The 25,307-nt window shown below is 37.3% G+C and overlaps 1 protein-coding gene across 2 annotated transcripts in view; it reads left to right on the forward strand.

The window, feature by feature from the left end:
* Window positions 1-25,307, forward strand: part of insc (inscuteable) — a 290,338-nt gene that overhangs the window by 243,404 nt on the left and 21,627 nt on the right. For both annotated transcript variants that reach the window (XM_069823099.1, XM_069823100.1), the window contains exon 4: window positions 24,670-24,897. In XM_069823099.1, coding sequence (XP_069679200.1) covers window positions 24,670-24,897 — 228 coding nt within the window. The remainder of the gene's footprint in view (window positions 1-24,669; window positions 24,898-25,307) is intronic.

Genomic DNA, 25,307 nt, shown 5'->3' on the forward strand with positions numbered 1-25,307 from the left:
CTTAGTTTTGTATCAATTAAAATGTCGAAAATGTACATGTGACAACGAAATCAAAGCACTAAAAAGTCAAACGTCATGCCTTTATTTCGCCTCCGCCCGCCTCCGCTCAGCGTTGCCAAACCTACCCATGCTCCGGCTTGTAACTGAAGATGGCTCTGTCTAGAACGGCTCTTAGCTTTTTATAGACATTAGTGAAAAGGGACTAGGAGTGTGAAGATAACAAAATTCATGCATTTTCTAAGGCCTTTGGAATCAATATAGGCCTACTTCGTATTTCCCTTCATTCCATATGTTTTATGAGATGTAGATCTATTCTGGAAAAAAAAAAGTTCATGAATGTCGACATAAAACAGATTAATTATAAATGACGAAGTTGTGGCTTGCAGCTTTTATTTTCCTCGTGTGTGAATGGTTTTAATTATTGTCGTGTGAACCATGTGACATAACGCTTAGAGCAGTTTATCGCCAAGACGTAGTACTTCTGCATTCTTGGTACTAATTATGCTATATAACCTGAGACTATTTTCTCTAGCGAACATCTTCGTGTCTCACTTCACTGCTGTACGTACTGTATATAGAATAAGAATCCAATTAGGATTTAAAATTAGGTTCCCATCTGGCAAGAACAGGATGGCATATCTACGTACTTCTCAGTTACATAACTTTGAAGTAGTTGATAAATCTTTTTTATCGTTATGTTTATTACCCTTGATCCAGACCTTTTTGCAGATATTTTTGCTTCGTAATTGTTGAATTTAATTCCCAAGGACTGTATTATCTTTGTTTAGCAGAACAATGAAATTACATTCGTCGGAATGGATTTGGTTCCCTTGAATTACCTTGAAGTTATATCGTGGACAAAATCGTGCATTGTAATCTATTCTTTTAGGTTATTTTATATATTAAGACACTTTTATGGCAAGGAACTATTGGGGTTGGCGATATCATACTATCGAAGGCATATTAAGAGAAATGTATAATCCAGCTCTGAGAATAGTGGTATCCACTCAGAAATCTATTTTCGTCTTTCTTAAGGACGATCCTACTTTTTGGGAAGAATAGGGGTGTATAGGTTAGTATGAAGTTGGTTGTCGTGCTTTATCTTTCTAGTATTAAATTAATATGATTTTGTAATTCTCAATTATTGCTCTTTTATTTTATATCGAACTGATGCATGAGTACGTAATATTTTGTTCATTATCACGACACTGCGTTGTTAGGAAATTGTTTATCGTTTGTCATTTGTTACTTGGAGTGTTGTGCTTGTAACTACGCCTCGAATTTTGCGGATGTGGGCTAAAGAAGATGGTGTGTTAAGTGGAAAAAAAGAAACATTTCCAGCATATTCTTCTGTTTGAGTTTAACAAAGGAGCAAATACAGTGGAGGCTGCAGCAATATTTTCATTTATTGTGTTGTTTTTATGGCCAACACACACTTAGTTTATAATACATCAACAATTAACGTTTGGTACGACCGCGAATATAATTCCATCGACACACTTATATTGTAACATTAATTTACATTGAAAATCGGCATTAGCACAAACACGTGTTCTGGATAGCAGGCCTCCGTTTGACAGTTAATTACAGTGTTGCCGACGTATGGCTCCGGCTTGTAACTGAAGAAAGCTCTGGTTCTAGACCAAATCGTACCAAACCAATTTGACGTCAGTGATTGATCTGCGATTCGTTGAAAGCAAATTTCAAATATTTTTATTAAATATTCAAAGTAAGCTTGGAGTCACTTATGTAGGCAACGGTATTCACACAAACTTATCGTAAGAGAAGCGGTTTCTCACTTGACCCATCTCGGTGCAATTTTGAGGAATGCTGTGATGCAATTCCTCAGGCTGCTCAATATGCGCAGCGGAGCTGGCAGCTGTGGCATGTGCTGCTACCCGTGCTATCGTAGGCGTCGCATCGGCCTGCCAGCCAGAGGTTCGCCAGTTTGACAGTGCGACCGCCTGCTGAGAACTGATTGTATTTGTGCAAATTTGTGTTGTAAGCTGAGGTTAGATTAATTGGAGCGAAAGACACACGATAAGATCTTCAGCTTCCACTTTCTGAAAGAGCGGAGATTCTCTGAAGGTGAGACAACGCCTTTGTACTTTTTCCGTTGCTACATATCTACTAACAAAAGTCTGTGATCACTTTCTTTCAAATGTTCCCGAGTTATAGCAATATGAATCAGTTTTTAGCATCCACTTTTTACCGTAGATTGACTACATAATCTTCCAGAATTCATAATAGTTTAACCTTTAACCAACCAAAGAAAAATTCCTTGACAGAGGGGCATTTGTAATGTAGGATACTGAAAATTTGTGGATAAAAAAATTAGCGTGCTAGAATCATTTGTACCAATAAAATATCCTTTCCACTTCTTTTTATCATATCCTATGTAGGCTATGTAGGCAACAGTACAACAGTTACTGCGCAGCTAACAGTGCTCCACCACTGGAAACAAATTAATTACTGATAAATGCAGAAGAACGCGCAAACTTTAAAACAAGGATTCAACACTCTGTATGATGTATTAAATGGTAAATGAATTGTTGCAATCGGACGTGACCGGCTACATTAAAACCCACATTATATTTGGAGAACTTTAAAAAAATATTTATTTATTTAGTTACTTACATATATTTATTTACTTAGTTATTTATTTAGTCACTCATTTATTTAGTTTTTTAATTGGTTATTTAATGACGCTGTATCAACTACGAGGTTATTTAGCGTCGATGAGATTGGTGATAGCGAGATGGTATTTGGCGAAATGAGGCCGAGGATTCGCCATAGATTACCTGGCATTCACCTTACGGTTGGGGAAAATCTCGGAAAAAACCCAACCAGGTAATCAGCCCAAGTGGGGATCGAACTCGTACCCGAGCGCAACTTCAGACCGGCAGGCAAGCGCCTTAACCGACTGAACCACGCCGGTGGCCTTTTTTTATCTACCTACCTACCTACCTACCTACCTACCTACCTACCTACCTATCTATCTATCTATCTATCTATCTATCTATCTATCTATCTATCTATCTATCTATCTATCTATCTATCTATCTATCTATCTATCTATCTGTCTATCTATCTATCTATCTATCTATCTATCTATCTATCTATCTATCTATCTATCTATCTATCTATCTATCTATCTATCTATCCGTCTGTCTGTCTGTCTGTCTGCCTGTCTGTCTGTCTGTCTGTCTGTCTGTCTATCTATCTACCTACCTACCTACCTACCTATCTATCTATCTATCTATTTGTTTATTTATTTTTGTTGTAATATTTAAGTCCTACTCTAAGAAGAAAAATACTTTACAAACCTGAAATAGAAGTTACATTAGTAAGAACGTTATATGTCTGAACAGATTCCATGTCTCACAACACAATAAATCACTAATAATCGCCATTTTTTCACCTACTTAATAAGCCTCTGTGTCTACGACTGAACCGGAGCGAGAAGTATTAGAAAGACTCATTGTCCATACCCTCCTAAAATAGCTCGCTGCTGATAAAACATTAAATGTTGCAGAACATGACTCATATTTACCTATGCCTAAATTTGATTTTTATCCATTGTGCAACAGTTTCAAATTAAAACGATCTCTCATGAGGGAGTTTTTAGAAACAACTTTGAGGTTTTCGATATCTGCTTTTGAATAGCCGCTTCGCTTATTACAACAGCGCAATCATCTCAATTACGATTGGTTCAAATTTTAACAAATTTAAACCGATAGTTATTATAAAACCAAAACGAATTAAAAATTGTAAATAGTACATTATGCAATTATGAAAATTATTAAACTCGCTTGCGCTCGTTTCATAAACATACTCGCGTCTTAATTACTACCATTATAGGCAAGTTTCATACGACTTTTTATGCTCGACCATATTTCTAACTTGAAATTATTCATAAGTATTCATGTTATTCTTATCTGACTGGGGAGCGGAATGACCTTGTGCAATATCTCGTAAATTGTGGGATGTGCGCGGACGCGAAAGTATTGATGTTTTCCGAGACACACATGTCATTGACCTTGATATAATCTAGAGAGTAAAATAAACATTAATCTTGATATAACCTTGAAATTGATTTAGACATTGAAAGACGAGATGACAAATTGAATTTATTTGAATATTATTTACAATTAACGCTAATTATTATAGTAACAGAACATAACCTTCTGCGACAGTATTGGATTTTCAGCCTTCGTGACGTTTCGCTAGTTGTCTTTCGATTGCATATCCGAGAATAATCGATACTTGCGCTTTCATATTGCTACAATGGTGTTTTCTGATTGGTGTAACACCTGATCTTTAATGAATAGGTGTACTTTAATGAGGTCCATTAAAGGGCTGCTACGAGGTGTATAATTACTACATTTCGGCATGGTCGAGCATAAAATATATTAAAGAGCAATTTTTTGTTTCAAGTAATGTTTTAAATTCTGTATGTAATCTTGTTAATAAATAACACGAAGCGGTGCACGTCCAGTAGAAGATCCCGATTAAAATGATATCACGAAAATGCGAAATGTGCCCAATTACTGTCAAAATAAATCACTTTATATAGAGCATGTTAAGTATATTACTCTAGTTTTTTAATCCGCGATAAAATGCAAAATGTGTTTCTGCGAAATAAGAGCGAATTCTTTTTTATGATATTTTCTTTAAAAAAATAGAACCAATTTAAAGGCCCTGCCACATGCGGATTCTTACTTTTTTTCTTTCAAGTAGTTTGGTCACCCCTACGTGTTAGCGTTTACGATATGAGTAGCACAGGAATGTGACCTACTTGATACTGCTTACTGATTATTACGAGTAAACCGAAAGAAAAAAAAACTAGCTACTTCTTTAGACTACAACATAACATAAACAAAACAAGACGTGTCTTAAGAATGTATATCACTCAGCCAGAAGTGCATCAAATTACACTGAAAATAATGATTGAAAATTACTTCTATATACCGAGCTTTTAGCGCAACTGAACAGAGAATTTAAGAAACAGGAATAACAGAATTTCTGGTTGTCATCTCAGAACATGAACCCTTCCGTTGTTTTCAGTTACATAGCAACTATATAATATTAACACACTGATTCATGACTACTTCAAATTTAACTTAATTTATTTAACAAATCGGGGACAAAATTCAGAATAAAACCAGTTCGAAAAATGTACCTTATTTTGGGGACGAATGGTCGCCAAACTCACTTTCCAGGGAAGACCATATTGATTTTGTTTGCAAAAAATTGTCAACAATAATATTTCCTCTGCGAAATTTAAAAATGTATGTTCCGAAGAAGTACATTAGAGTTGCCTATTGTTATTATTTTCATACTTTCTTACGGTCTACTTTTAGGGAGTAATACGTGGTACAGTCATTAAGTTCTGAGACTGCGCGCATAGTGGCGGTGTGGTGCAGCTAGAGCGGATAGGTGGCACCGTGGTATGGTAGCTTGTCAATCTCTCGGCCCAGCAAGAGACAGTTGTGTGCACTGCATACAGTGTAAGCAGAACTACGGTCTTTGTTGTGACGGTGATTTGAATGCGTGCGTCGGAACTCGAGTAAGCCTATGTCGCAGTTTGAGCAACGGGCAAACGTCAAGTTCTGCCAGAAATTAGGCAAAACCGCTACCGAAACGTTTCAAATGATGCAACTGGAGACGAAACATGGTGTTTCTTTTACGATCCGCAACTGAAGCGACAATCCGCCACCTGGAAAACGCAATTATCGCCACGACAGAAAAAACCGAGACAAGACAGGTCAAAAGGCAAGGTGATATTTGAACAATTTTTTTTATTCAAATGGAATTGTTCACATGGAATTCATCCGACAAGGTGCAACTGTAAACAAGACCAGCTACAACAGCGATGGGCGTTTGAGTGCATTTGCCCTCCGTGCGCACGGAGCATTCTAAGTGCGAGCGCTGTAGTGTGCCAGCAGCTATAACAGATCTTACAGCTTTTAAATGAGCTGAATTTAGGACTTCAGGGAAAATAAATTCTTAATACACAATTTGCAGATAGAATTGCAGCTTTTAAGGATAAATTTCTGTTATGGATACGTCAAATGCAAAAGGGCGAAATATATCATTTCCCATCCTTATCTAAGCACATAGAATTTTGAAAATGAAAATTTCGAAATGTACGCATGTATTCTATCCGGTCTATTAGAGGAATTTACATCAAGGTTCCACGATTTAGATTGCCTGGAAATGGATTTGCGTATTTTTGCTACATATTCTGATTCCAACTGATTATTGATAACGTCCTCCCTTCATTATAGTGTGAATTGATTGACCTGCGATGTGACCGAGAGATGCGAGCGAAATATGATTCAAGGTCGAGTCTTATGCAGTTTTATGGCGGATTCCCAAGAGGACGCTTTCCCAATCTGCATAAGCTGTGTGAGAAAGTTTTGTGTTTATTTGGTTCCACTTATAGATGTGAACAGTTATTTTCTATTACGAAAATAAACAAATCCCAAACAAGAAATGATGGGCTTTCAACGGCAGTTCTTCGCATAGCTTGTGCTAATACAGTTTCTCCAAATCTTGAGAAATTGAGTAATATGAAATAATGTGCAATAGATATGTTTTGTTTTGTGTTTAAGGAAGTATTTTATTACTTTGTGTTCTTACTTAGTTTGGCAGAATAACATTTTCTTTTGAAACATAAAGTACGTACCGCAACTTGAATAAACCGGTTTTCGTGCACTCTATAAGCACATTTCTCTCGTAGTACGCCGTGCAAGCACAGAGTGCACAATTCTGCCCAACCCTGAGCTACAAGGAGCTCCTCGGACGTTTACGCAATTCAATTCGTCGTAAGCGTTATTGTCTTTTATGTCTGTATCCTTATTGCCTTTGTCGATTGTATACATTTGTGCTCACTGACTATAATAACATTCGCTAAATTGTTTAATTCAGTACTTCGCAATGCACTCTCATTTTCGCGCTTGACTAGAATCATCCAACATCAATGTCTCCGTAACTTTCTCTATCAACGCTGTTTAGGTTTACTATTAAAGGGAACTAAACATTTAAATAAATCTTATACCAAATCAATAGCCAAAATTAATACTTTTCAAGAAAAGCTCATGCTACTACTACTTACCACCGGCGAAGCTCAGGCGGTAGTGCGTTTGCCTGCTGGTCCGGTGTTGGCTTCTATTCCTGCTTGGGCTGAGTATCCGGTTTTTTTACGAGATTTCCCCAACTGAAAGGCGAATGTCAGGTAATTAATTGGCGAATTCTCGGCCTCAACTCGTCGAACAACATTTTGCTATTACTAATTCCATCGACGTTAAATAACCTAGTGGTTGATACACTGTCGTTAAATAAACAAACAAAAGTGACGGGATTTATGGAAATGGATTGAGTGAAACGTTTTTCCTCTTGGTACGGATGTAATTTTTAGATTAGTTGAGGATGGATTTAAGGATTGAATAACTTTTACCACAGGCAGGATAAGTACACTCTATCCAGTGATTAGATAATGGAGCGAGGCGGGTCATGAATCCATGAGGGAGAAAGGAGGAATTGCAAGCTAAAAAGTACACGCAATGTGGCATGTTACGAACTACAGCTGGCCATCTATAAATGATTTGTCCCACTCGAAGACTACCGAGAAAATTGATATTTCACTGTGCAACAGCATCCGAAACCTTCATCTTGTTTGTCGACAGGTAATGTAACAGATTGTATTAGCCTACTAAAACAACGTATTATTATTATTATTATTATTATTATTATTATTATTATTATTATTTGTGGACTTAGAAAAGGCGTTTGACAGAGTGGATTGGAATAAACTGATCGGGTTCCTAAAGGAAATTGGCGTGGATTGGAAAGAGAGGAGGCTGTTCAGTAACTTTTATGTGAAACGAGTCAAAGTCAGGATATGAGAAGAAATGTCTGAAGGAAGCGAAATAAGGAGAGAATACTTCAAGGATGCTCTTTATCACCTACCATGTTCAACATCTGCTTGGAGTATTTAGTGAAGAACTGTTTTCAGAATATGGAAGGAGTGGTAAGGAGGACGAACAAAGTGCGTAAGATTTGCTGATGATATGGCGTTGTTAGCAGAACAGACGATACTAAAGGATATGCTACTGGACCTAAATGACAGCTGTGAGCAGTATGGGATGAAGATGAATGCAAGCAAGACGAGGATCATGGTTGTCGGGAGAAAAATAAAGAAGCTAAACTTGCGAATTCTAAATGAGGCAGTAGACCAAGTGGACAGCTTCAAATACTTGGTGTGTACTATAAGCAGTAACATGAGCTGCAGCCAGGAAGTCAAAAGGGGGATAGCAATGGCAAAGGAAGCTTTTAATAGAAAAAGGAATATCTTCAGCGGGTCTCTGGAAAAATAACTAAGGAAAAAACTAGTTAAGTGCTTTGTGTGGGGTGTGCATTGTAACAGAAACATGGACATTACGACGAAGTGAAGAGAAGCGACTAGAAGCATTTGAAATGTGGATATGGAGAATGATGGAGCGTGTGAAATGGACAGACAGAATAAGAAACGGAGTAGTGTTGGAAAGAGTGTGTGAAGAAAGAATGATGTTGAAACTGATCAGGAAGAGAAAAAGGAATTGGCTGGATATCTGGTTGAGAAGAAACTGCCTTCTGAAAGATGCACTGGAAGGAATGGCTAATGGGAGAAGAGTTCGAGGCAGAAAAAGATATCAGATGATAGACGACATTAAGATATGTGGATCATATACGGAAACTAAGAGGAAGGCAGAAAATAGGAGAGACTGGAGAATGATGGTTTGCAGTGAAAGATCTGCCCTTTGGCAGAACATGATGAATGAATTATTATTATTATTATTATTATTATTATTATTATTAGTAGTAGTAGTAGTAGTAGTAGTAGTACATACTATTATTATTATTTATTATTATTATTATTATTATTATTATTATTATTAGTAGTAGTAGTAGTACATACTATTATTATTATTTATTATTATTATTATTAGTAGTAGTAGTAGTAATAGTAGTAGTAGTACGGGTCCCGCGCCGTGGCGTCGTGGTCTAAGGCATCCTGCCTAGGACTCGCGTTACGGAATGCGCGCTGGTTCGAGTCCTCATGGGGGAAGAAATTTTCTCATGAAATTTCGGCCAGTGTATGGGACCGGTGCCCACCCAGCATCGTGATGTACTTGGGGAGCTACGATAGGTAGCGAAAATCCGGTTTCGCACACCAGCTATAACGGCTGGAGGGATCATCGTGCTAACCACACGATACCTCCATTCTGGTTGGATGATCGTCCACCTCTGCTTCGGCATGTGGGCGTGAGGCCAGCAGCCGGCTGGTCGGTCTAGGCCCTTCACGGGCTGTAGCGCCACAGATTATTATTATTATTATTATTATTATTATTATTATTAGTAGTAGTAGTAGTAGTAGTAGTAGTAGTAGTAGTAGTAGTAGTAGTAATAGTAGTACATACTATTATTTATTTATATTATTATTATTATTATTATTATTATTTTTTATTTTTATTATTTCGACCTAAGGAAAAAATAAAGTCCGAATGAAATTCGAGCACTCACATCATGGTGAGCGTCGTACAATGAAATGCACGTACATAAACTCAAGACTGGCCAGAATGGATCTTATCATGGAGGATGTTTCATCAAATCAATCGCATGGAGGCTGACCACCCTGTTGCGAGGGAAGTAACGCAATTGTCGTTCCCGGACTCTTTTTGTGCTGGGACTCCGCTCGCTATACAACCTCGGACTAATGGATTGGAAACACAATTAGGGCGATGACGAAGCAAGAGTCCGTATCGAATTGTCTCTCTTCCCCACCCCTGCAGTAATTTATGTATTATACTATCGACACCTCAGCACAGGCCTGCACATTCTTGCCGTGACGCGCTCTGAATAATGAATAGACAGATCGTGTCATCTATTAGGCCCTCCCCTGTCACCAACCCGGAGGATCGGATGTTAAGTGGATTGTGTCACAGCGAATCTGATCTTCCTGCAGGAGAGGCCGTTGAACGATAACGTGAGGGGCCGGCAATCCGATACTCTCTTGTCAAGACGGAGAATACGTGGTTAAAACATACTTCGCGATAAAATTTCAGGACACATCGTTAATATGGTCGTGAAGAGATTCTTTTCTCGCAATGTCAGTCAGCTATGATTGCTAACAACACTACGTCGTTCTTTGTTGTATTACTGTAGGTGCTGGAACTCGGGTTCAAACCCGGCCGAAGGTGATTTATTTATTTATTTATTTATTTATTTATTTATTTATTTATTTATTTATTTATTTATTTATTTATTTATTTATTCTGGTGTAGTTAAGGCCATCAGGCCTTCTCTTCCACAACACCAGGAATACAAATACAATAATAGAAATAAACAGAGAAAAAAATACACTATGTGCAAAGTAAAGCTACACAAGAAATAGAGAGAGAGAGAGAGAGAGAGAGAGAGAGAGAGAGAGAGAGAGATACACTACAAACAAAGTAAAGCCACAGTCTACTATATACAGTCACGAAGCTTGAGTTTTGAGGGTGCTAGAAACAATAGACTGTGACGGTACTATTTTGGATTGCATGTAATGAGGCGATATTAGCGATCCTAGTGGTGAGCAACTATCTAATGTTTGCATATTTACTACCGGTACGTATTGAGCTTCGCGACTGCATATACTAGACTGTGGTAAAGCCACACAAAAATATACACAGGTTGCAGTCACACAAACTTTAAGTGAGTGTTTAAGTATCATAATTAATTGTATCCTAACTAATTAACATAAATAAGAAACTTGCAATTTTAATCTAGATTAAAGAAGAGAAAGAAAAAAACACAAATCAATACTTCTAGCAATACCTAAAACCATTGACTAAGGCAAAATTTTCTAATTTAATTTTGAATTGTGATGAAGTCCGGCAATCCCTGACGTGATTGACTTTAAACGGCGAAAAAATTCTTAGCGTTGAGTCCCGTGTCGTAGATTTAAGGGTCGTAAAAGAACCCAGTTCGTGAGAGAGGGCATCAGGAAAAATTAATTGGTAATTTCTCGTCCAGGATAAATTTCGAGGCTGAAAACCTCTGCAGTAGAAGGCGCTGTTACATAAATTACTGGCCAGGTGGTTTGGTACATTTACGGACCTAAAAACAAATTCAAGCACTGGAGCAGAGTTGAATTCAGGGGGTCGCCCGAGGGACAATTCCCCCTCCCGAATTCCAGGATGTCCCTCCCCCGGAGATTTCAATTTTTCTTTAACTAAAAAATATAATTGATACAATATTATATTTCAATTTGATATGACTTTTCAGTAACTAAAACCAATTTCGTTATGTAGATTTTCAGGTGGTCGTTTCCTTGAAGATTGATGGTCTGCTGACCTCTCTTGATTGGTTGAAATTTGAACCATCTGAATTTTCAGTCTTGATTGTGATAGTTAAGAAATCGCATGTGCTGTGGTTTTATTATCGAAGTTTTCAGTGTCGGTTTCGGTCAGAAAATATAATAATTTTGTTTAGTAAATAGTTATAGCATTGTACAATATACAGTGTGTTTAAAAAAGTGTCACATATTTTTACAGGAGGTAGCATTGGTCGAAACTATAAAAAAAAGTTTCTATAAACTTGTGTCCAGAAACAAATATCTGTTGAGATATGGGCCATGCTGTATTGTGGCCTACGATACCCACCTGTCTGTTAACACGTGCTTTATGTGAAAAATTTACATAGAAGCTCTATTTCTCTTTTACATAGACTAGCTCTATTTGTTAATAGGTAAGATCTGAATTATTGTTTCTCTTGCTGTCAGTTCAACCTCCCTCCGCCGATATACTATAAATCCCCCCTCGGAAGAAAAGGTCTGAATTCAAAACTGCAGGCACTGAAGTAGGGATATACTGCAAAACCGACAAATATAGTTTTACTACAGCCTCTAGGAAAATACGGCTCTGTCTTTCAAGCCGAGATCTATTCCATTGGGCTAAAATCTATCTATCTATCTATCTATCTATCTATCTATCTATCTATCTATCTATCTATCTATCTATCTATCTATCTATCTATCTATCTATCTATCTATCTATCTATCTATCTATCTATCTATCTATCTATCTATCTATCTATCTATCTATCTATCTATCTATCCATCCATCCATCCATCCATCCATCCATCCATCCATCCATCCATTTAGTTACTCTGGTGGAGTTAAGGCCATCAGGCCTACATGAGAAATACAATAAGAAAGCTATTCAAATTGTTTCTTATAGTCAAGCAGCACTATCAGCATCAAAATAGAATTGCATAAAGTCCAAAATTGTATGGGAAACCTTCAAACTCTGTATGAACTAGCACTAAACAATAATACTAACTTGATATGGATGCCGGGACAAGGAGGATAGGAAGGTTACAAGATTTGCTGACTCCCTGACGAAGAGGGGAGCGGGAGGGAATTTTTAGGACTCGAACCCGCCATTCCTCTTCCTACAGGGCAGTGAGTAATCATATTAACAAAACAATGATTCAAAAACAAACTATTCTTTGGAAGAATATTAAAGGCCAAAGACAAGCGAAAGAGCTCTATGAGGAGCCTACTTATAAAAGGAGTAGAAAACTCATTGGAATTTCCAGGAAACACATTAAATTAATTATTGGTTTCTAAACAGGACACTCCAAATTGAATCAATATCTTCATCTTCTGGGGAACAATGACAACCCCAGATGCAGAGGTTGTCAACTGGCAGAGGAATCCTTAACTCACATCTTGTGTGAATGTGAGAATTACTCTGCAAAAAAGGCTTTAATATCTGGGTCAATATCTTATTAAACCGAGTGAGCTTCTTCAGATTTTCCTGAAAAACATCATACCTTTATTACAACCACGGGCCTGATGAAGGATGAAGTGAGGGGCTCATTTTCAAAACGTTTCTTGTCCACCTCATAACCAAAATAAACTTCCTGTGTCCATGCGTTCTTCAAATATAACTCTACATACGGCTGTCATGATTTGGTTTCAGAATTCCCTCTAAACCACTAAAATCTTGCGTTAAAAGTGATTATTGGAATCACATTGACTCTTGTTCACAGAAAAATTAAGACAAAATATTAGTTCCAGCTTTAGAATCAAAAACTCTGAAGTTCCCATTTGATTCTAAATGCACCCAACCTCTTTGGTTTCATAATGTCTCTTTCCTAGCTGGTAAGACCTGATAACGTTTTTCTCGATTTCCCACAAAGTTATGGGAACGGACAAGTCTCTTGAAAATAAGCTCCTCAAGCAGAGGTTAGCACAACAAACCTCAGGTCGCGGTGCTTGGTCGGCTGTACCACCCTTTTCTACAAATAAAAGCTGCTGCTGGTGCTCTACTACTACTACTACTACTACTACTACTACTACTACTACTACTACTACTACCACCACCACCATCTGTGGATTTAGGTTTCTACAGGCTTGTCTTCAGATTAAGTCTCTGCGAGACTGCGAGTATGGGGACTTATAATATGATTGTTTACAATGCAGGATACTTAATATTGCCTTTAAGATAGACGCCAAAAAATTCACATGATTAAACTTCAGAGCACATAATTACATCATTATTATGATCGTCACTGTGTTCTGATACATGACATCAGCGCCAATCAAAAAGAATTATTTACCTACCATACAATTACGCAGCATCCTCTGATTGAGATTCTGACTGATATGTACATCTTTTATCAGGGAGTACATCTCACTTGACGATGTGTGTCAGAGGAAGAATAATAATTATGTTTGTATGCATCTGAAGTCTGAGTATTGTAATATGTAAAGTTCATTGTATATCATGGAGTGCAGTTCGGTAGCTCCTTTGAACACCCACTTACAGATCCCAATATTGCATAGTTGCCTCGAAATGATACTCTCGTGCTAACTGACGATATTCTTGGAATTCGGAAAAGATGTGGCAACTCTCCCTCTACGTGGATATGAAGGGAGCCTGTCAATTTTTCTAAACTAGGATTCCGATTGGTTACTAATAGGCGAATACAAGATTTCCGTCACAATAAGGAAGACATTTATTTTCGACAACCAGTGTTGTCATGGTTTTTTCTCTTGGCCATACAGCCCACCCCTTGTTTTCTACCTTGAAATATATTTTACTCTCCTCTCTCTATCTCTCCGACTGTCATTTAATGATTATTAAAGAAGAATTAAAGAAATTGTTTAGCTTTATATTTTAATTGTACAACAAGCTTGATTTAAAGAATACACCATGCAGCACCACCGTAGACGCATACTTGTCTTGATAAATCTTGGAGTGTGTATTTGCAGCACTTTTTGTTTTACAACTATTATTGTATATAATTCTGGATTCCAGTGCTGCAAAGGTGGACAATTTTTGTTTATGAACATCAAACAAAATACATTTGGAATAGCAAAAGATGATCGAAGATCTGTACAGATCTCCGCGTACAAAACTTAGGCACCCATATGCCGTATGGCTCCGGACAGACAAAATTTTCTTTTCCCCATACGATTAATTAAAAAAATTGAGGTTCTCATATTACACTATCTACCAAAAGGTATTTGGGCACCGTTTTTTCCCCTATAGAACCTCGTGGTACCACTCTTGTTGCTATATCAGCAGCCATCCTGTCAGGCATGCTCGCCACTAGTTTTGTAGGATATCCACTGGAATGCGTCGCCATTCCTCTTGCAATATGGTACTCAGTTGGACAATGGAAGTTGGCCGCATCTCCCGAGACCTCAATTGCCGGTCCAATTCGTCCCAAAGGTGCTCAATGGGATTGAGATCAGGACTCTGTGCAGGCCAGTCCAACCGGTGAACATTATTGTCTGCATACCACTGCATAGTAGCCCCGAAACATGGGGTCAACTTCCATTGTCCAACTGAGTGCCATGTTGCAGGAGGAATGGCGACACATTCCAGTGGATATCCTACAAAAACTAGTGGAGAGCATGCCTGACAGGGTGGCTGCTGTTATAGCAACAAGAGATGGTACCACGAGGTTCTGAAGGGGGCAAAAACAGTGCCCAATTACTTTTTGGTAGATAGTGTATCTATTGCTCTGTCTGGCCTCCATGACAGCACTGATGACAACAAATTAGTAAGGAGCAGTAGGTCTGTCGGCAAAGTACTTTCTGTGAAACTGCACTCCTTGATATAAAATGAAGTAGCTATAGTCCCGACGCTGTTATTTCCGGCGTGACTCCGCTTCTTTGCTTACGTCTTAGAAAGTGAAGGCTCTATAAAGTCTAGGTAGGTAGTATCGTTCGCCATTTTTGTTCTTACGTTGCCGAGCTACCATACGAGGAATCTATTTGCCACACCGTTAAACATTATCATGTCGTAGCTCCTATGATAATAAATCAAACGCAATGTAATTCAGCAAATAATTGAGCGGCAAATAACGTCTTCGTGTGCTTTTTGCGAACGCCAACGAAAGAGCTAAAATGGCGGGCGATTATATTGAGTATTTATCGAGCCTTAAGAAATGAATCAGCGAATCACAAGACGCACACGTTTAAATGTAGCCGACCTGCAACGCGATTGGCTGCCGGAAATTAGAGCGATGGGACTATAGTCGACGATATATGCAATGGAGGGGGAAAGAAACTGGGCACCTCACTCCATTGTCTCCTGGCCTAGTTGCCTCATAAGTGGTGCCTTACTGGTATCACTTGTGAGGTTGAGACCTGTAGTCGGACATTGACTAAACAACAACATTACGCAGCGAAGATATTTGGCGAGAGAAATGTTATGTCAAGGAATGGCTTGTCGCCACGAATCATTAATATATGACAAGTTTGCCTTAAATATTATCCACTTCCATCTTTTGCCACTATAAATCATCTTTGTCTCACGGAAGATTACTTTATCTTCTGATGGACAAGAACAATTACAATTACGTGCAATAGATGTACAATCCAGTGCACTATTTTTTCAGCCTTTTTTTCTTTGTGGCTCGTAACACGTCCTTTAATGCATTTCATTACTTCAAAAGAAATTACTCCCCCCTTCGTTTATTTTGATTCTGGGTAACGATTGATGGTAGCAAGATCGATTGAGAACAGATTAATTACACATTTAGTAAGACAAATGCATTTACTGACTAGCATCTTCTGATGGAAAACGTAGAAAGAAAAGACAGTAAACTTAGTGGTATCTCGCATCTATTAGCTTCGTTATAATTGCACCTTGAAACAGGAATACATACCCATGACTTATGACGGTGCCACACTCCCTGCCAACTAGAAATGTTAATGACGACTGCAGTGACATCTCCAGAACGGTAGCGAGATAAGATGACTTATGATGCAACTGCCGTACTCTCGTGTAGTGGTTGCTCCTGGTTCTTACAAGGGGCAAATAACACCGGTCCAAAAAAAAAAAAGTAGTAGCCAACATAAAGTCAGCAACAATGAAGAGTCTTTGTTAACATTTCAGTAGAGGGCGTTGGCACTTTCGACTATAAAACAGTAGCTAAATAAAGCTGTGTTCTTTGTGTAACTACAATGTACAGTCTGTGGGGATGAGAATGCATAGCAGTAGCATAGTATCATGCACTTCATTAAAAAGCGACTGGCATGTGGATTCCATCCAGCTATCTTCTTAGTCTGTTGGCTTCATAAGAAATTGTTGCAAACAAGAACTTAACAGCGTCAGTTAAGAATTTACCAAGATGTATGTATGTATGTATGTATGTATGTATGTATGTATGTATGTATGTATGTATGTTTATACGTATATAGCCTACAGAATGAACCGTAAGTAATGTTATTAATTTCAGGCGGTTATTCTTTGAGATATTTCAAACAAAAAAAGTTTAATACAACAATATAAATGATAGAAAAGTTTTAATTAAGGATGATGAAATAAACATGAATCATTTTAAAAGGTGTAAGTATTGAAAGTACAATGTTGGCAAACAAAGAAAATAATGCTAGGGAGGTGATAAAACAAATGCTAGGGAGGTGATAAAAATTGTAGGATAAGCAGCCTTGATTGGTTGAAACACGTCGTTCCATACCTTTTATTTGTCAAAAGTAGTATCACCTATAGTCCCGTCGCTCTAATTTCCGGCAGCCAATCACGTTGCAGGTCGGCTACATTTAAACATGTGCGTCTTGTGATTCGCTTATGAAGACGTTAGTCATTTCTTAAGGCTCGATAAATACTTAATATAACCGCCCGCCATTTTGGCTCTTTCGTTGGCGTTCGCAGAAAGTACACGAAGACGTTATTTGCCGCTCAATTATTTGCTGAATTACAGTGCGTTTGATTTATTATCATAGGAGCTACGATATGATAATGTTTAACAGTGTGGAAAATAGATTCCTCGTATGGTAGCTCGGCAACGAAAGAACAAAAATGGCGAACGATACTACCTACCTAGACTTTATAGAACCTTCACTTCCTAAGACGTAAGCAAAGAGGAGGAGTCACGCCGGGAATAACAGCGTCGCGACTATAGTAAAAGTGTAGGCCTAATAGTCACACTAAATATTTCCACAATTAGATAATTTCCTATTACTATTTTATACTACTTCCGAGCTGCAGTGAGTATTAGTTAATGCACACGATGCATTTATCTCGCTCAATTGCAGACCTTCGGATTATAACTGTTCAACTGTGATGCGGATGCAACGAAAACAAGACTTGAAATAAAGTCGCACGATCATCACTTTCTCAGATGTTTAATATGCAAAGTCATTCCGCCAGTTCTCAGTTCGGTATATTCACCTATTCGACACTGTAAATCTGTAAGCAGTCAATTCGAACTTACAAATACTCAAAAAATAGATTGGAGTTATCTACAACAGCGCTGTTTAATAAGTAAAATAGTAACATTATAATAAAATATGTCATGACACATACACACACACACACATCATAAAGGACTTTTATCTAATAAGCAAACGGTCTGATGGGGGCAGATAAAAAAGTTAATTTTTTTTCTTCCACCATGTTAATAATGTCAAAAGAAATGCTTATACAAATTTTGGCTACTCGCCCGCAATTACCAGGCCGTCCAGAAAGTGAATTTCCCCGGGGCCGTTTATAGAAAAAAAGAACAATTGCATCGAAATATTTTTTGAAACAGATACAGCAATTGTTGGACTATTTGTCAACATATCCCCCACTGGAATTGAGACATTTTTCATACCATGGGATCAATTTTTGTGTCGTAGAAGTCAGCCGCCTCAGATCGGAACCAGCGTTTGACTGCGTCTGCACACCTCTCTGTCGATCCCATTATATGATAAATGTCTCAATTTTGAAGGAAAATATGTTGAAAAATAGCTAAAAAAATTGCTGTGTCTGTTCCAATAAATTTGTCGCCCCTGGCGAACTTATTTTTACGGCCCTCATAATTGCGGTCGAGTGGCCAAAATTTGTATAAGCATTTCTTTTGACATTATTAACATGGTGGAAGAAAAATATTTAACGTTTTTATCTGCCTCCATCCGAACGTTTGCTTGTAAGCATAGTAGACAACTTGCATCATAGAATAGGGTGATTACAAAACAGGCAACTTCAACAAGTTACAGGATCAAAAATCACTTTGCATGGTTTGGTAAATATATTCTTGAAGTTTCTTTCAACAACTTACAAAGGTTCGATATGTACACATTGTACACCCTGCAACACACGGCATATATCAAGGCGGTGGTGAAACTCTTGCCAAACGCGTAGTATGAACATTAATTTACCTTCATCAACACTTTCAACAGCTGCTCTGATGCAATTTTTCATGTAATCTAGATCAGTACGAAGAGGAGGAATGAAAACCCGGTCCTTCATATACCCCCACAGAAAAAATGACAAGGTGTTAGCTCGGGGCTCCTTGCTGGCCGAAGTATGATTCGTTAACTTTCAACTAATTTTCGTTAAGTTAAATCGCTCAAAATAAAACCAATGCAGTTTATATACACCTGAAATTCCTGGGGACAAACAAATATTAAGTTCTGTGTAAGAGGAATGAAGATGGATTTCCCTCTCGGGCTACCCCTTCCCTGAATTCATGATTAGTTGCAAAAAGCAGGCCTAATATACAATAGTAGACCTATATTAGAATATATCCAGTTCAGGGATGGAACACGGGATTTCACTGTCATACCGTACTTCTGACATTGAGAACTTCAGATGGCGGTCTGGAATTAATTAATCAATTAATTAATTAATTAATTAATTAACGTATCTATCAATCAATGAGAAAGGATAGTAAAATTAAAGATTTACGAATTTGTGTTCTTGCAAAGGTTCTTATTTCAACATTTATGTAAGCTCCTAACATGAGACACTTGTCCCACTCCATTTACACTGTCCCATTTAAGGGACTTAAACTGTTGAAAATTGGACTAACAGTAGCACACATTGAGAGGAGTGTTAATCAAGCAGAGCCATGAGCAAACAGGACACCGACAAAATTTAAAGTATAATTCTGTGGCCGGGAGGAAAAAGGTCTTGAGTAAAAATTTTATACTTTTCAGGAGAGCAGTAGAAAGATTGAAATTGGTATCAATTATAGAGTTTTTTAATTAAGATTTTTTTTCTAGATATTATTTGTTTATATTTCGTGTACAATAGGTAATGTTGCTCATTTAACAATTTTCTTGATTATTTCCAAAAATAGCAGCACTTAAGCCCTTTTAAGACTAGAACCCAAACTGAGTAGAAGGGACTATTTAAACATAAGACCTTTTTCATGTCAAAATAAATGAGAAATGTAAATTATTAGGAATGCAAAATGAGTCTTAAACAATTATAGGACTCTTTACCCTGGTGCTTAAAGTTTTAAAAGGAAAGGGGATCATTGTGTGATAAAATGGCTAAAATACAAGCTAGACCTTTTTAATAGGGAAGCATGGAAAGTAAACATGTGATGATTTGTAAGAAATAAAGTACTGAATATTCTTAAGTCCTTTATTCTGTGTGTGCTCGATTCAAAAAGTACTTAGGGCATTTGATAACGCTCTATAGATCCAGTCAGGAGTCTTATTTGACTTTAACCGTTTTACCAGCTTGTAGAGAATTGTTCCCGCTTTCAGAATATATAAAAAATCTCATTTTCACAAAAAATTGACTTAAGACCTTTTCCCTCCCGGCCACAGAATTCTTCATGTATTATTTTTATCTATCTTCTATTAGTATCTATGAAGAAGTAATTGCTGATGATGATAACCTAAGGAAATGGAAAAATTCTGTTCCATAGCAATTTTGTTTCCTATAAATTTCCCAGAATCAATCGCTGTTCGAACACAGGTTTCCTTCCTAAGTGACGTCAGCTAACTTACTAAGCAGCGTCTATTGTTTTAAGGGCTGGAATAAAACTAGTTAACCAGTTTTGGGAATCGAACTCAAGAACCTCAGAATATGAAACCAATACCTTCATGAAAAAAAAAAATTATGGTTTATTTAACGACGCTCGCAACTGCAGAGGTTATATCAGCGTCGCCGGATGTGCCGGAATTTTGTCCCGCAGGAGTTCTTTTACATGCCAGTAAATCTACTGACATGAGCCTGTCACATTTAAGCACACTTAAATGCCATCGACCTGGCCCGGGATCGAACCCGCAACCTTGGGCATAGAAGGCCAGCGCTATACCAACTCGCCAACACCTTCATGAAGGCCTGTTTACTTGGTGTCTTTTTAATAGCGTCTTTTATAGGAAGATAGACTATTCAATACTCGTACATAGTGCGCCATATGTTCTACGATATAACGGTATAATTCCCTTGATTTTCACCTTGAAATTTATGTGAGAAAGTTTAGGAAATCTCTTATGCACATTTTAATTTATTGTAGTCAGGAGCGGAAGTATTCTGTGTATGTATTCTGCAATTAAGAGACAAATCAGCAAATTTCGGTGCAAGAGAAAGAAGTATACACTGGCACAGATGGATCTAACAGTGCATATAAATTTAAATTGGGCTCTTGCGGTGTAAAGGCAGGAATGACTTTGCACTTCATGCTGTAAAGGATACCGAGCGAAGCTGTTTTCAAGAATACATTAATTCCTTAATCTCACAGGTAGCAGGAAATCGTATACATTCGTTTTGTAGTCATTTCTTTACGTTGTGTTTCGCCGTGACGGAATTCCTAAATAAAGGGCATTTAATAAGAATTGTACCGTTTTGCCGTGTGGTATTACAAAACGGGGTGCCTGCCAGCTGCAGTGATTAATAAACGTTTCTGTTAAGTTCCGGAATTTTCTTGGGAGATAATAAGAGTTAAAAAGTGTGAATGTGGACGAGTGCATTCAGACCTCTTCTAACATGCCGCCATTCGCCCGAGGCACTGGCTAGACTTCTCAGTGCGTTGCGTAAGTCACCAATTTGCCTTACTGATACAAGAATCGCGTTCACGCTATTTAATTTATCCGTAGATTATACTGCCAGATAGCATAAGCATCCAGTTAATTTAGTTGGTGTGTATCAAGCGGCGACATATTTAGCTGTAAATCCAGCGAAACTGTGTTCGATTTCCGGCAAGAGTGTCGAGAATTATCTCTTGATAACTGAAAATAGATGTGTTCCTTTAGTATTGCCTTAAGGGGAGAGGATAGTAATTTTTAAAAATTTTTTATTTGGTGTAAAATATTAATTTTTTGTATGTAGAGAGCTCATGGCTATAGCAACTCAACAAAATATAAATATTTTGAATAAATTATTTGGGAGGCAGATTTGAAAAAAAAAATGTACCCAATGCAGGATTTTACTAAACTCGATATATCTAAGCCATTTTTAAAGATAAATTCAAACACTATGTTACAATTTATTTGTAAAAGCACGCTTTACAAACTGTCTGTAACAGAAATTTGATATTAGTTCCTACATTTGTAAAATAAACAATTAAAATGTAATGACATTTTTTTTATTTTCTTTCTTGCAAACAGAGAGACTTATTTTTAAAATGAAATCAATTAGGGAAATTCCGTTACAGAGAAAAGTTTCCTAGTAGTCTAGAGAATGTGTATTCTAAATTTCATTCATATATCTTTAATAGTTCAAAAATTATATCGATTTTTGTCTGGCTATGTAGCGAAAAAAGTAAAGTTCCAGAAACAGCAATCAAAAGGGGGTGTGATTTAATAATCCAGAGCGCAGGAACTTGAAAAATGGCGTCTCAACATCCAATAAGGGCACAGATACCCACACAATGTTATACAATGTATTCCACACACATCACAGAGTATTTTAAAGAAAAATTTGGTTTTGAAAAAAAAAATGAAGTTCCGGAAACAACAAACAAAAGGGCGGTGTGATTTAAAAATCCAGAGCGCAGGAAGTTTAAAAATGGCGTCTCAACAACTGATAAGGGCACAAATACCCACAAAATATTATACAATGTATTCTACACATATCACAGAGTATTTTAAGGAAAAAAATTGTTTTTTGAAAATTTACTCATTTTTCACCAAAAAATACCATCCTCTTCCCTTAAACGATGCTAATCTTAGACATAGGAACACCATTACTGGTGAATGCTTCATGTTGTTCATAATCCTCACATAGTGAAGAAGAAGGAATTGGCCCAAGGGCCGAATTTTAGAATATAGTACTCCCCTTTTGAAATTTCAAATGGCACCCCTCTATTTTTATACTTAAATATGAAAGAGCATTCAATTGTTTGTACACCTCATTCGTTTTCGCATCCTTTGTTTTCTATCGTCGCCTGGCAACTTGTATTTTTGTTATTATCACTTGATTGTAGGATGAAAACACAGCTTATTTTGTGTAATTAATCAATAAGGATGATTTATGTTCTCTCTTGAAGGGTATACACCATTTTAAAATAATTTAATACACGAACACAACTATTACAAGAAATGCTCAATAAGTTTTTGTAGCTTTATTCTCTTCAGCTCTAATCAACAATGACAACAATCCAGGTTGCCAGGCGACGATAGGAAAAAAAAAGATGCGAAAACAAATGAATGAAGTGTATAAACAATAGAATACTCTTTCATATTTAAGTATAAAAATATAGGGGTGCCATTTGAAATTTCAAGTGGGGGTGGCTGGGGTGGGAGGTGAAATCTAAAATGTAATTAAGTCTGGTTTCAGACTTCCGCCTAAATATCTAAATTGACGTGTTTTTTGTTTAAATTGTATTCAATTTAAATAATTAGTTATTTAGACGGGGAAGTTTTGAAATTAAAGCCCTGTATATATTTTTATCGAAGTGAAAATGAGTTTACTTACTCGCTTACAAATAACTTGGAAGTGAGTTTAGAAGCAAATAATATGACAAGTTATTGAAATGATTGAAATTTAGATATTCACAATTGAAAAGGAGTTAATATTGAAATAATATTATGTAAAATATATTTCGGCCCTGACGCTTCAACTTTCGTTCATTTAGAAATATTTGTAGGTTTTTTTGTTCCAATGTATTGTAGAAATTAATTATGAATACCGTACTTGTTTTACACATGAACGTTGTAACTGGACACAGCCTGCGAATGTATACATCTATCAATAAATTAATGTTGTAAATTACAATAATAAAATTAATAAGAGTAAAAACAAAATTATTTATACTGACTACTTGCTTCTTGTTTATTTTCGGCATTTTGACTGCCTTACTCACTGAAAGCAGATCTGAACTGTGTCTCTGGGGTTCAGTGTCACTGACCTATACCCGATACGAAACTACACTGTTGCGGTTGCTTGGTGACTCTAGGGACCATATTCATAGACATTCTTAGCGCGGGCGTCCGGTGGATGATCAGCGAACTAACGTTTTTCGTATTCATAAACCAGTGTTAGCGATATGATATGAATCCTGTACAAGTAATCACTCGATAGCCGGGGCTAGTTTAGCACGCTCGTAGCGCAGGCTAGCGAAATGTCTGTGCATAGCACCCTTAGTAACTAACGCAGAACTCTAATGGTAAAATATTGGGATATACAGTAAGTCCTCCATTTAACGGACCTCGAATCAACAGACTTTGAATTTAAGGATTATTATTATTATTATTATTATTATTATTATTATTATTATTTATGGTCGCCAGCGGAAGCATTCCTTATGTTGTGAGATAAAATGCAGTCCTGTGTGACGCGGTGATACGATTTCGCGACATGCAATTGTCATTATGAATAGTCGCCGTGAGATAAAAATGTATATACACCCTTTGACACGGAAATTGGTCGCTGTTCAGAGATTGTCCCACCTCGGAATAGCTCGGGAATCATCGATGGCGCTGTATTTACACGCGTGCGTTTTACATAGAGAGATTCGAAGTCCTGTCTTCATAACGAGAAGAAATAGCTCTATCGCTAAGCCATAAAGGCTTCCTAGGGAATATGTCATTTCGTGACATAGATACGTCGCTGATACGACGTGTCTTCATCTCGAACCTCGATGCGTAACATTTCCCCGCGTGAATCTCACGTTAACTCTAACGACACTTATAGTTAGACTAATTCATGTTACAAGAAAGCGACCATTTTCCGTGTCGAGGTTGTGCATTTAACATGTAACACTAATATGTTCAAATTACAGTCTCATATTTAAAAACATTGTTTTCAGAAATTCGCAATTTAACGGACTTTCGATTTAACGGACATTTATTCGCTCCCAATAGTCCGTTAAATCGAGGTTTAGTGTACCTTTATTTGAAATAAATTAAGAAAAATGGCATTGGTTTCTCATTGCAGTGGTTTACAACCAGAGGGCGCTGACTCTGAGAGGAGTCCTGTACAGCAGTGGTTAGGTGAGCTGGCAGCCCTTTACGAACCCGAGTGCATGACTACCCTCCAGAGCAAGTCCCTGGCTGTGGACCTGAGTCACCAAGTCGCTGTGATGGCTGCTGCGGCTACAGAGACTGTCAAGACGCTGCAGGAGAGTACCAAGCTCATCTCCACAGAGTTCGCCAAACTCTGCCAGTGAGTACTGACGTGTTAAGGATATCTTTGTTGTAATCGAGTACGTTAAAATTCCTTTTAAGGATCTAGCTTTCACCTTTCTTTTAAAGGTACATAAGAAAATAAGTCTAAAACATATTATTCACTTCGTATTTTTTAAGATCTACAAGTCTGTTCTCAACTCCAAGAAAATTAATCTTTTCGTCTAGTTACAATGAAACCGATATCTCAGTGCTCTCTCACTATTTCGAATAGATAAAATATTAAAGCATGCAATGGGTGGAATAGGTATAAATTTAGATGGAATGAATCTAGTAAAATTTGATACATTTAATTTGGAATCAGAAGTAAACTCATATGGGATAATACAGGGTATCCACATGAAACCTTTACAACTTCATATGTAAATATAGTACATTATGCAACGAGCC

The sequence above is a fragment of the Periplaneta americana genome, chromosome 4, assembly GCF_040183065.1.
Source record: "Periplaneta americana isolate PAMFEO1 chromosome 4, P.americana_PAMFEO1_priV1, whole genome shotgun sequence".
NCBI lineage: Eukaryota > Metazoa > Arthropoda > Insecta > Blattodea > Blattidae > Periplaneta > Periplaneta americana.